The sequence below is a fragment of the Anneissia japonica genome, unplaced genomic scaffold (assembly GCF_011630105.1).
Source record: "Anneissia japonica isolate Jap-2015-1 unplaced genomic scaffold, ASM1163010v1 scaffold324_len738069_cov173, whole genome shotgun sequence".
Lineage (NCBI taxonomy): Eukaryota > Metazoa > Echinodermata > Crinoidea > Comatulida > Comatulidae > Anneissia > Anneissia japonica.
Window position 1 is genome coordinate 318,940 of NW_022692196.1, and position 13,333 is coordinate 332,272.

The following is a 13,333-nucleotide window of genomic DNA, read 5'->3' on the forward strand; positions in this document are numbered from 1 at the left end:
TTCTTCTTCTCATGTCCACAGAGAACCTGGACGTTTGCAGATATGACATATTTTAGGAATGATGATAATGGTAATGCAAATATATATATTTTTTTTGGTGGTGGTATAATTTCAGTTAACATATGGTAAATACTTGAATGCTATGGTTTTAGTTGAATTCATGCTTTTGAAACTTCTAAAACTATACTTCCTGTAAGAACCATAGTGTAAAGAAAATGCGATTTTACATGTATTTAATCTAAATGTGAATGTATTCACAAAATAAACTTCTTTTTAAACCTGGAAAACTAAGGATCAATTGAGGTTAAACCACTGTATTCAATATTCAACGCTCTGTTTAAGTGAGGGGGTGTCTGCGGAATGAACAGGATCATTGTTATCACTATCTTCATTCATAAATTTTAGTCACACACCTAATACTTTTAACTATGCACTTAAAAGTGTCTCAATAGTAAACCCACATAAGACCATACAACAATTGTTGTACTGTTTTTGTATTATTTTTTTTTTTTTTTGTAGTTTTGTACTCTGATATTCAGTTTGGTATTTAAGTATACTGTAGTACTATGGTTGCTTGGAGTACTCTCACAAAAATTGTAGATAGACTTAATAAAACTATAGGCCTACTTTGGCTTACGACAATGTGATGCTCAGTGGCGCAAAATGCCTACTAATTAATAGACATAGACAGTGACGTATCTAGGGTACACATCCGCTAAAAAATTTGCGCCTCTAAGTTGGCCCCTTCCCCCACACCATTAAAATTGTTGACAGATACACGCTGCTATTTTACACCAATGCCTCTAATTTTTACTACCTACTACACTGTACCTCTTCCTCAAGATACTAGTGTAGCCTTTACTGTTGTGATAAATAATTGCACTTTTTCTAGCTATGGAAAGCATTTTAAAAACTATCATCTCTGATGATAAATTGATATTTAAGTAAATTAAACATAACACCTGATCTGGTGACAAGTGAGAAATAGGTCCCATGGGCCTGCTATATCCACACCTGCATGCCAACTGATTTATGCAAGGAGAAATATGCATAAGCAGTATATCTTCCCCTTGTTTATGTATCCATATCAAAGTGCCTATATTGAATAGTAAAACCATGAAGATTCATGATATCAATTTAAGTAAGAAAATATATATATTTTTAATTTATTCATATTTATACTACTGTATTCATATTTGTACAATATTTTGGTGCAGCCTTAATTTTTGTTTTTATTTTTGATATCATTTGAAGCACTAAGCCTTATTTGCCGGAATTAGTGGTAATTTTCTCTTATGTCTGGTAAAATATTTATTTTTTTTTTAAAAGATAATGTGCAGAAAGTAGAAATACAGTACTTCTATTTTTTGGATGTTTAGGCAAGAAACAGTTTTTTGGAACTTGGCCTACAGTTCAAGTGGATATTACTTTATTCTACAAAATGCTGTAAATAATAATGATAATAACCAATACATACAGTAGTGTAACAAAAATGCTACACGGTACCTTTACAATAGACACGATTACGACACAATAACGACACGATACAAGTGCGCACATTGTTGAAGAATACAAACTACGCGATGATATGTCATTGTTGTGTTGTTATCGTGTCTCGTGTGAATCTAGCTTAAATGTGCTTCTATAGACACACTCGCACAGACATTGCAAAGTTGTGGGATAGGAAGATAGCAATGAATAAAAAAGATGCGTTTGAACTTTCATTGCTCATAAAAGTAAATGAAAATGCTGGTCTATACATTCCAAAGTAACGATTTGCCTTTTTCAAAATTAGTATTTGTTCGTTCGTTCATTTATTTATTAATTTATTCTGGTTTTTATTAAAAATTGGACATTGCAGTAGAAAACTGAATTGAGTCAATTTACAAAAAATCTAAAAAAAAATACATTATATACGAAATTTATAAAAGCAATCATTAAAAATACATTATATTAGTCTTAAAAAATACATTATAACCATCTCAAAAAATACATTAAATCAGCCTTAAAAAATACATTAAAATCAATTGAAAAAAAAAAGAACGATTGTCACAAAATCATCTTTGGTTTTTACATTAATTTATTTTGATTGAGGAAAAGGAGCAATATTGCGGTATTAACTTTATTATTAAAATTTGTGGGAAAAAGATAAACAATTATCACAATATTATCATTATCACATTATTGATTTGATTACACTAAGTCATTTTTGATTAAAATGGGGAATGTTGATTTTTTAAATCTTTCCGTACAACACTTATACTGTGATAGTTTGTTAGCGTTTCTTAGTTTTTGCTGCGGAGCAGCCAATTCATATTCTTGACAGCAATTTGACCTCTGAAATGTCATTGTTTGTCAAAAAACAAGGGCCTAAGACGACTGAAAAACGGAGTTTCCTTCTTTCATTCTGCCGGGTAAAATCAATTACTTTAGGCGACGTTTGTAGACTAATCTACACGTACCAACGTCCGCATGTCGCGCTAGCCTTATCCTACTCTAGGCCTAGACTAGCTAGGATGGTATAGGCCTAGCCTTGAAGGGACGAAGGTCCAAATGAAAAACAACATCGCTCCTTGATAGCTAACATTGTTTATTTAACATCACAATAAATCATTATTAGACCTATAGTTGTTTTTTGAATTGTACTCCACAAATCTCAGCCGATACCTCGCACAACTCGAGTAACGTCTCATATCTATTGTCGTGACGTCATGGCTCGCCGGCTCACACTTGCGATGTCTCGCACTTGTGATCAAATAACACGCTGGCTCGCACTTTGGCAAAACTCTTTGGATTGGTAATTGGTGAATGACTGCATAAAAAACTGAGCAAAGTTAAAAATATTTGCTCAGCTAACATCTTTGTCTCTGTACAGAGTTTAATATTCATGCCTATAAAGTTAAGGCTACAGAGGGAGAAAATTGATATGTAGTAGAACTTTCCACCAGTTTTCGTCTTGTTACCATTCCAAAGTGTTTCATCAAATGCTACTACAGTGTAATAGAAAAATCAGGTGGTGCAATCAAAACATATAAAAAATTGTTTGAGCCTGACATGCCTTGATGTATACCTATTGTACAGTTGTTTCATTTATTGTTTCATTTGCATACTAATAATAGCGACAATGATGGCTGACTGTTGACTTTATAGAACAGTACACATTTGTCTATCTTCTTTTTTTTTCCCAAGCATCACTTAAGATTTCTAGTTCAATCACCTGAAATTTCACTCACTCAAGACAATGAAATCAGACTTCAAAGAAGTTGTAACTCTCATAGCTTAGAGTCAGACAAATCTCATTATTGTTGGGAATATTACCTACCCTAAATAGAACTGAAGCAATCAACAGCTAAAAGTAAGATTAAGACTTTACAGAGTGTTATTGGTAAAAGACAAAAAAAAAAAATTATTTTAAAGTAGCCAAAACATGAGCTGTTTATTGATTAATTAACTAATTCTGGAGACTTATATTATATAGCTCTGGAGTTTTCATGGTTCAGTGCTCATGTTCATCAATATAAAGTTATTGAGACAGTGAGACAAATTTGGCCTATTCTACTTCTCTGTGCTGCTACGCTGAGAGGGAAGACCTGGAAAAAAAGGTTGTCACGCCCCTTTTTCCCCAGTTTTTTTTTTATAAACATTCAAAAATATCTCATTTACTGTTTCCGAGTTTTTCGTCAAAAACTCTTTTTGTGTCTGTAGCAAAATTGGTACGAAATATCAAAAACATTTTTTCCTGGCTTTAAAGTTTGATTTTGGAGGTTTTTTCCACAGTTTTGTGACAGTTTGCTAAAGCTCTTATTCACTTGAGAGATTTTAAATGGGATTGCTCTTGTCAACATCAAAATGATTAAAGTTTTAGGCCTATTAATGTGACATGATGGCTAGTCTTGAGTTTACATTTAATCAGTAATGGATGATAGAAAATAGCATGGATTAATTGAGAGGAAGATATGCCTCTTACTTTCAATTGATTAGGCTTTTACGTTTGCTTTCATGCTGGATTAGCTCCCCATCACGATGCTCTAACTGAAGTCGATGTACCACTTTTCTCAGCGATTGTAACACATGGTCAAAGCTTATCCAACGTCATTATTATATGTTCTCATTCCTTAATGAAAAATATTCCCTCATAGCCAAGAAACATTTACTTACTTTATTCAAGTTATCTACTTACCTGTCAAAGATGTTTAGTCTCATTTTGCTAATAATGCCTCCACTTAATAAAGATTTTTTTCTTTTTTTTAAAGATTAATTTTTTTGTTTTTCTACTTCAAAATGTCTCAAGTTTTTACCGGTTTCTCAACAATGGAGACGATTGTTCATTCATTACATTTGAAATCGCGTGGTCTCATTTGGTATCGTTTACTGACAAAATATTTCTTTTCAGTTTGGGAATTGTTTCATCGGACATGATTTAATGTCATAAGCCATGTTCTCAGAATTGTACCATAAATGCATGAATTTTCTGATCTATTTTTAGCGTCTCAGTTGTCTAACTGACAGACCTAGGCCTACCAGGCCTATAAAAATTATTCCCAAAAGATTATTCCATCACTTTTTCGAATCCCAGATTGTTTTAGTATTTTTCTAGGTTCTATTTGCATTGTTATTATTACTATTTGACAAGAGAAGAAATGACTATATTCTGATGGGTGGAAAGTTGAAATGGTGATGGTGTGATGGTATTAATTGCAAATATTAGTGCATGAAATGCAATTTATTACAGTTTTGTCCTGCCAACCATCGAAGATGATAAAAAAAGCATATAAAACTAAAACAGTATTCAATAGAGTGTACTTCTGCCCGTGCCACATACTCAGGCACATGCAGGACGTTCGTGTGATTCCATTATTTTCATTTTGGCTCTGGGATAGGGGATAAGTTACTGGACAATTGTTCACATTTTTGTGTGCTTAACCTAAAGTTCCTTTTAATGCCAAAATTTAATCAACTTTTTCTTAGAACAATATGTACCACTCCGCTAAATAATTCTATGATGATCCATTCTAGTTTTTCTGTAATCAACAGACAGACAGACAATCAGCGATGAACCTCCTAGGTAAAGGTACTAACCTCTTTCTCTCACCACCTTGTAGGGTGAATGACTATCTAATCATTTTTTATGGGACCTCTGATCTAAGAGAAACCCTCTGGGGAAACCTTAAAATTGGTAGATCATTGAATGATGCATGTACAACAATTTGCGTGTGACTTCTTGGTATTTCTCACGTTAACTAGCTGCGAGTCAAGGCTCATTCTGCTGCTTACGTTGTCAGTATGGGGTTCTACCTGAAGGCTCTCTTGGAATACTAAAAAATGTTGTAAACATTGTCTGGGAATTTGTTAACCCCTACCCTACTTAAATATACAGACATATTCATATTTTTATAGCAAAATTACTGTCTGTCCGTCGTGTGTGGTGTGTGTTTCCTTCCGGGCACATAACTCAAACACTACTGGACAGATTTACTTCAAATATTTACACATTGACAATGTTATTACAATCCTCCTTAAATTTGGTGCTGATCAGAAGATGCAGATATTAGAATGTTATTTATGTTTTTTGGCCGCAACAGCTGACAGCCAAATCAAGCGGGTTGTTTAGCCTTGTTTGGCGAAGCTGAGTGGTCTAGAGCGGATCAATCGTGGGCCAGAGTGGGATGATTCAAATTCTGGGCGACACACTCGAAGTGATCCGGCCGGCGTACAAACTCGCCCGATTGATGGGCTTGTCACGCGAGGCCTATGATGAAGCCGTCTGGTCAGTCTGCAATGAAATGGTGCAACAGGGCGAGAGTTTGTAATCTCAGATTATCTTGTTATTACACCTACGTGACCTGTAGAACTTATGTTCAATATAATTTATCATGGCAATCCATTAACAGGATGCAAATAAATCGGTTTCAAAAAGTAAGCCAGTTACAAGTTCCTTAATTTTTTTAAGGATCTTTTAACGTTTATAGATATGTATTTGTTATTAATCTTAACACTTATCAACTTACGATATACAACATCAGTTTGCAATCAAAATGTAATTTGTCATAGAATTTTGGAATGTTGATGATGAATTTAACAATATGGATTTAAGTTTTTTTTTTTTTTTATTTTATGCAATAGGTATTTAGTTTATTTTTCCACATTATGCTTTTAGCTATAAAGTTGGTAACTGATTTTGTTATTACTAAATGTTCATTTTTTGACGTTAAACTTGCATGCATTCACTGTTACTAGCCTATTGGCCTAGTTTCATCGACAGACAAAAATCAAAAAAGGAATTACTACATAGAACATTATGGATAAACAATATTTAAATTACTATATAAATGGTAATATTTCTTAAACCAATGTCATATATATAGAATGATTCATTGGTGTTTGTTTAATAAAAGTAAATCTTTTGGTTTAAATGTTTTGCTTTAGCTGTATAAAACTTTGTAGAATTAAGTCAATCAAAGCCACCTACATTAATCAAAGATGTCGTTTTTCAGCTAAATTATAATAAAAGGAATAGAATTTATGTTAATTAAGATTCTGGCCCCATCAAATGCAGGCAAAACATTGAAATAGGCTGGACAAGAAATGCACAACAGATCCATAATGGCCTAGTAACGAGTGTGTAATGACGAATTGCGGTCATTAAGTTACATAAAGTATAGTATACAGTCCTCATTAACTACTCTAGCTTGTTACCAATGATTCATAAAGACTTAAGCGATGATAGCTTCGCTGTCCACACCAATTAATGACTACGTCTGTGATATTCTTATTATCTGCTTTGAACACGACTTTGCCGCATTTCAGATCCATTTGCAATACAGATCAACAGGCTTGGTACTAATGATTTCTCAAAGCTAGAGAAATGACTTAAAATCCCTAGCTTCTAAGAAATGGAATATCAGGTTCTTTTTTTTATATCAAAGATATTTCGGTCATTTTCTGCTGTTTAATATTGTTCAATAGTGGTAATAAATGCTATGACAGTAACGTCTCCCAATTACGTACCCCTCCATCCTAACAAGTTCGTAATTGAGAAAATTTGTAATTCAGAGAGTTCAAATTTTTATAGCGTCTCTGTGTTTTGAGGGTAGGCCTAGGTCTATGCTACAAAGCTCAGGGATAGGTACTGTAGGCCCAAGCCTTGCCATGAGATCAAAATTTTGTCACGAAAAATGACTTGGATTTTACTGTTTTCTGCAACAAAATACATTACAGAAGCCAAAATTACCTGTGCTCAAAGTGAGGTAATCATTTAAAATGATTTCCAAATGAAACACAAATGTAATGCTGTCCTACTTGTAGGTGATAATCCCATTCACAAGACAAACATACACACGCGATGTTTTACCCAAACTAAATTTCAATATGAGGTTTAGGGAGTGGAGTTGTTTTGGTCACGAGAAAAATCCTACAACACCAACAGGAATTGAACTCAGGCAGTGGCATATCTGGAAGTCTTGAAATGGGGGTGCTGATGGGTGGCGCTAAGGTGAAGTGGGGGAGCTCCATGATAAGTTGAAGGACGATAACTGGCAAAATAAGGTGATTTTTAACTACTTGCCAGTGATTTTTTTTAGGGGCGACTGGGTGGGGGCGAGTAATTTTTGGAGGGGCGTGCACCCCCTTAGATACGTATTTTACGAGTTAGCCCCCCTGAACTGACCATCGAGGATCCCCCCCCACCCATTTCACCTTCTAGACTTCTAGATACACCACTGCTCAGTTTTGAGGTTTTATTAGTTTCTGCGAGATCTGCTAAATTACTTATGATAAACAATATTCAATATAATTCCTAAGTTGTCACTTTAGGAGATCTGGTTTTAGGAACTCGCTTATACTCTATTAACACAAGAAGTATGAACATTTGCAGTGCAACTCTGAGTCAACTTCAAATATTAACTGGGAACAAAACAGTCGTTTTGATTTTGCCATAAATGAGCCAATATAATACAGTACTGTAAGTGCAATTGTTGCATGCAGTAAATCGGGGATGCTAAGTGCCAACTGGTGTCCATTAAGTTGGATCAAATTATTTTAATGGTTGTAGTCCAAGTATCTTGGACTTAAAATTGCGTCAAAGCCCTTCATAAGCATACTGGTACTGTACAAAACAGTTTCAGAAAAGTTGTTACTCATCCTTTTATTAAAATTTTTTTAATGCAATTTTTGTTTAATTTATATTTGATTCTGATGGTATGTGGTAAATTTATTCCTTTAAAATTATTTTTAATACATAATAATTAAATATTGTAGAATATTTTAAAATTACTTAATATAATATACTTCAATTGTATTTTTCAGATGGTCTTGGTGGTTGTACTTTTTATCACGGTACTCATCAACATTTTCTTTATCGCAGACACAGGGAAACGTTTACGAGAACAAGGTGTTGTAGAAGGTAAGCCATATCAGTCGGGAAATTAGAATATTTGAAAAGGAAATGCATATTAATTATTCGGTAACTTTCAACTGCTTTGTCTTCAACATCGAGAACAGATTTAATGATTTATTTGATTCGGTTTTTTTTTTTCTAGCCAACGTCCATGTGACACATGATCTTAACCCTTTAGAATGTAACACGTCATTGCAGGTGCGAGAATTCTCGTTGAAAAAACGCTTAAATTAAATGAAATCAGTGAATTATATGGAAGGAGCTTTAATTTACGATTGCGCTGCTAGATTGTTCGTGTTTATTACATTGAAGCTGAGTGGATAACGTATGCATTTAATGAATTTAAAGTCTAATATAATTCGAGTAATATTATAGGTTTCACGCCAACGTAAATTTGGTTTAGTGCCAAAATAGTAAATGTAGGGTGCTTATGTCGTTTATCTGTCTTAACACGTCTGAAACAAGAAATAATGAGATTCTGTTCCATACACCGAACCAGTTATGAGTTATCTTGTGAGACATCTTTGTGTAGTTTGTGAAGTATTATGGGGAAACTAGAAAAAAAAATTATTTTTGAAATTCTTACCTGGATACATTTAACCAATTATTGCCTATTCTCTTTTCTATTGTGTGAACATTTCTTGAAAATAAAATGGAATAAGGCTCCTGGCACCATGCCGGTAGTAGCCCTAGCAGGGGTCCACTGGGTACAAGATTCTTATTGGGGAACCCTGAACCCCCTCAGGAAAGAAACCAATTATCATTATGAATTTCTTGGCATCTAGAGTTGCCTATTCTTAAAATTTTCTTCCACTATGGTAGGGCTCAGGTGGTTATGAAACCTGCCAGGGATGTTGGACCTCTCGCCGGCGAACATGGATTCCTTTTCAATCTAGTACCGCCACTGCATGCATGAACATCCCAGCAGCCGATACTACTGTAACACATCCTTATTCTTTTTTCAGAAACAGTGTAATAGAACACATTGATTTATCATAACAGAAGCCTTCCGTTGTCTACAAAAAATTATTCACATTACCTCCGTTAGTTAGACTCATTGGCAAATGTCATGTTTGTCATCATCATCCTCACCACAAGTGACGAGTCGAGCTTATTAGGGAGCCAGATTCCCGCGAACTTTTTGTTTTCTAGATGCCCGTAAACAACCTCAATTTTTTTTTTCTTTTTCAACTTTCCAAAAGTGGGGGATGGGGGAGAAGGGGGCCAGGCCCCCCCACTCTAAATCAGCCCCTGAACATAACAGAGGATGTAGAGTATTTTGTTTCGACGTTAGTGAGGATGATGATGATTCTAAATTAAAAATTTGAAAGCATCCTAATGAGAAGTATTTATAGACGTCAAGTAATAACAAGTCTTCGCATGTATTATTGATTCTGTAAAAGCAAGCCAATTTCCTCCATTGATGTCTTAATTAACTATCACTATCTTTCCGCCATTTGCTTATTTAAGATAATTAACAACCTAAGTGCCTAGAATAGATATCAGCCTTTAAGTATTGACCTGATTCTACACTCTACATTCCTTATTTGCTCATCTGATTGAACACTTTTTAGTCCCTTGCCCTACTTCACTGTCCCCCTACACCCCCTTTCCCAACTTTCAATGTACTTTGCCCTGGTCATAGGAGCAGCTTTCCTTCCCATTAAAAAGTGTAGCTTTCACCAAGTAAACCAGTTACTCCCCATATCCCCCCCCCCCCCATTGAAAGGTGGGCATCTTAAAGCTGTTTAGTTTTCAACCAATCACCAGCAAATCTCACTACCAAAAACATTTCAAGTATTTCACTGTTTTGGAATTTCTGCAGATAGCAACTCAATCGAAACATCAAGATATTCTCTACCAACAACAAAAGTTCTTTTCAGAACTATTTACATGATGTACAGTACCGCAAGCATTAATATACAGTGTATTATATTATTATAGTCCTTAATTAGTCCAAGCATTAATATACAGTGTATTATATTATTATAGTCCTTAATTAGTCCAAGCATTAATATACAGTATATTATATTATTATAGTCCTTTGCCATGAAAACCTTCAAATAACATATTAAAACTACTATGCATTCCTCTATAGTTGCTGTATCTTCCTCACTTACAGGAATGCCTTGTTTACAATTTGGTTACTATTGTATCTGCTACTTACAGTTATTTTTTAGATAATTTTCATCCATCTTTGCTTGTAATGTTTGAATTCAAGGTTACAGAATATATATTATGATAGATAACCGACAGCTGTATATTTGCAAATGCTTTGATTCACTTAGGATATGAGTGATCTGTATTAAATGGAGGAGGTATGTTTAGTGGGTAGGCTTCTTATTAGGCTCTGCAGAAATATTTAATATTTATTTTTAATCCTGTCTGTAATTTGCCATGATCATGAAGCAGAGAAGTGGATTCCCCCATATTTTCATATTTCAGTTCTACACACCTTGTTCAAGACTTTAGAGATTATTTTCCTATTCCAATTCACTTTTCCCTATAATACCCTTCTCATGTATTTTTACATGGCCATAGAGCAGCAGGAGGGACAATTAAGAGTATCCCTCCAATTTTATCCCTCTGCAATAAAATGTGCAGTCATTATTAATACCAAGAATGAGGTTTCTATGAATATCTTTTAATGATTTCAACCAGTAAACTCTGGTATTGAAAGGTGGAGATCTAAACGCCAAGTTATAATTGCTGTCGCATTCATTGCTACTTTCATATATTTCAAGATGCCTTGTTTACTTGTTGGTTTACTCTCTGCTATTTAATGTACAGTGGTTATGTTAGATAATTTTTATCATCTTTGCAATGATGTATCAAAAGTCAAGGTTCAGAATATGAATCATGATAGATATCCAACAGCTGTCGAATTTTGCAAATGTTGTGATTTTAATACTTAGGATATAAGTATATTATTATTATTTAATATTATATGCAGTGGGTATAATTAGTGGGTATTTTGCTCTAAATATTTCACCCACTTTCAAAAATTATTTTTGTACTAAAAATATATAGAATACAAAAAAAATAAGATTCTGTAGGACTACAGTATCTATTTAGGTAATGTGCAGATATTTGTGGTATGGTAATTAGCTATTCTTGGCATGTGACTACTATACATAGGGCTACTTCAGCGAGATACTGTTTTTACTACTTAATATAAAGTAGGCCTTCCGTGCAATACTACCTTCAGATCTTAACTAAAAGTACTTTCATGTCTACTGCAAAGCTAATTTGCTGATTTTCAACCATTAGCATTTTATTAGACACTAGAAAATTACAGATATTCATAATTATTATTTATTTTTATTTGTTAGCTAAATTTTAGATTTTTATGATTTTCTATAAGAAATATAAACTTTGATACACATACCTGTGGTTCTAGGTAAATCTATAATAATCTTTAAAAATTTAGAAGATAATAATGAATTGCTTTTATACAATGTACAGTATATCAGTTTACAAAGTTTTGTCTTTCAATCGGAAAAAAATTTAGAATAATATAGGAACAATTTCTAGTTTACTTCAGTGTTATTTCAGTAGTTGCTTTATATTACAAATTTATAGTACTATTATTAACATAGATTTCAATAGAGAATGAATTCATATTACAGTCTCTACCTTGTTCTTATTTTAAAAAACGTGAAGGAGATTAAAAGGAATTGTAGTAAAATCTTTAGTTTATTCATATTTCCAGTTTTGTTTGGAAATGTTTGCTTGGCCTTGATGTTAATAGCAACATTGTGAAATAATCTCAGATAAAACTCTGTAAAAATAAGTATTTCTTTGTGAAAACAGAAGTCATTTAACTCTTGTTTTTTAACAATTTAGTCATAATGAAAATGACCTTCGAGGCGCAAAAGCATAATAATGGAGACTTATATATGTGGTATTATTTCTTTAGATGGAATGAGATTTTTATCTGGGATGTTTAATTTCAATGATTGCTTTGACTCTACCAAAACAAAATACAGTATAGCAATCATTTGGAAGCGAGTCACTTGAATGAATTTTATTGATGTATTAAATTATACAATTCAGTAAAGAAAAAAGCTATTGAATGAATGAATTCAAAACAGTTCATTAATTATCTGCATTATTTTATTTTAGAGAACCAAAGTTCTCATTCGTTAAACTTTCTTTGAGATTGATCCAAATGTGTCTTCTCTCTTGATCTCTATTTGGATATGAAATATTTATTTAAATTTTAAAGCCATACTTCTTTCATCCAAATAGACCAAGTTCTGTCCATTTCTATAAGCTACAGTATGAGGAAAGTTTATTGGATCAATTACCGAAACCTTCATCTCGAAGTACCCTAGATATCAATTTAATTATGCACCAAGTTGTCATCTGTTTACTTCCTTGGGAAGGTAAAAGTTCATTGGATGCAGTGAAAGTGTTGACAGATCTGTCACTGAGGTTCATTAGAATTTCGTGGGGTATCATATTATATCAGCAAATAGTATAATGTTGCAGTACATGGTCATAGCATCATGTTCAACTTAATTTTAACTTTATGCCATTTTGAATTATTTCTTTACTTTCAATTCATAGTAGTTTTTATAATTTAAAACTTGAACTATTAACAGTATGCTTCTTATTCATTACATATTAAGGCAGACCTAGAATGACTTTACCCATAACCCTTAAAAAAAGACCTTAAATCACTCATCAATAACAAACACAACCTAAAATTACAATCAATTAACGATCTCTACACCATCAAAGCTCTTGCAAAAGATAAGTCATGCTGGAAAGACCTCATCCGCAACCTTACTAAAGCAGCCCAGGCGGAGAAGTCAGAAGACTACACAGCGTAGAGGCAATAAGTAAGTCTATAGTCATTACAGATACAATAAGTTTAGGCCTAATTTTTTTACTTTTTTTTTGCAATATAACTTTTCCTACTGTTTATATTTT

The 13,333-nt window shown here is 33.4% G+C and overlaps 1 protein-coding gene across 5 annotated transcripts in view; it reads left to right on the top strand.

The window, feature by feature from the left end:
* Positions 1 to 13,333, top strand: part of LOC117100178 (protein O-linked-mannose beta-1,2-N-acetylglucosaminyltransferase 1-like) — a 122,835-nt gene that overhangs the window by 47,598 nt on the left and 61,904 nt on the right. For all 5 annotated transcript variants that reach the window (XR_004444097.1, XM_033239762.1, XM_033239765.1 and 2 more), the window contains one exon: positions 8,305 to 8,401. Coding sequence is in view for 4 of the 5 variants with exons in the window: in XM_033239762.1 (XP_033095653.1) it covers positions 8,305 to 8,401 (97 nt within the window). In the remaining variant the exon portion in view is untranslated. The remainder of the gene's footprint in view (positions 1 to 8,304; positions 8,402 to 13,333) is intronic.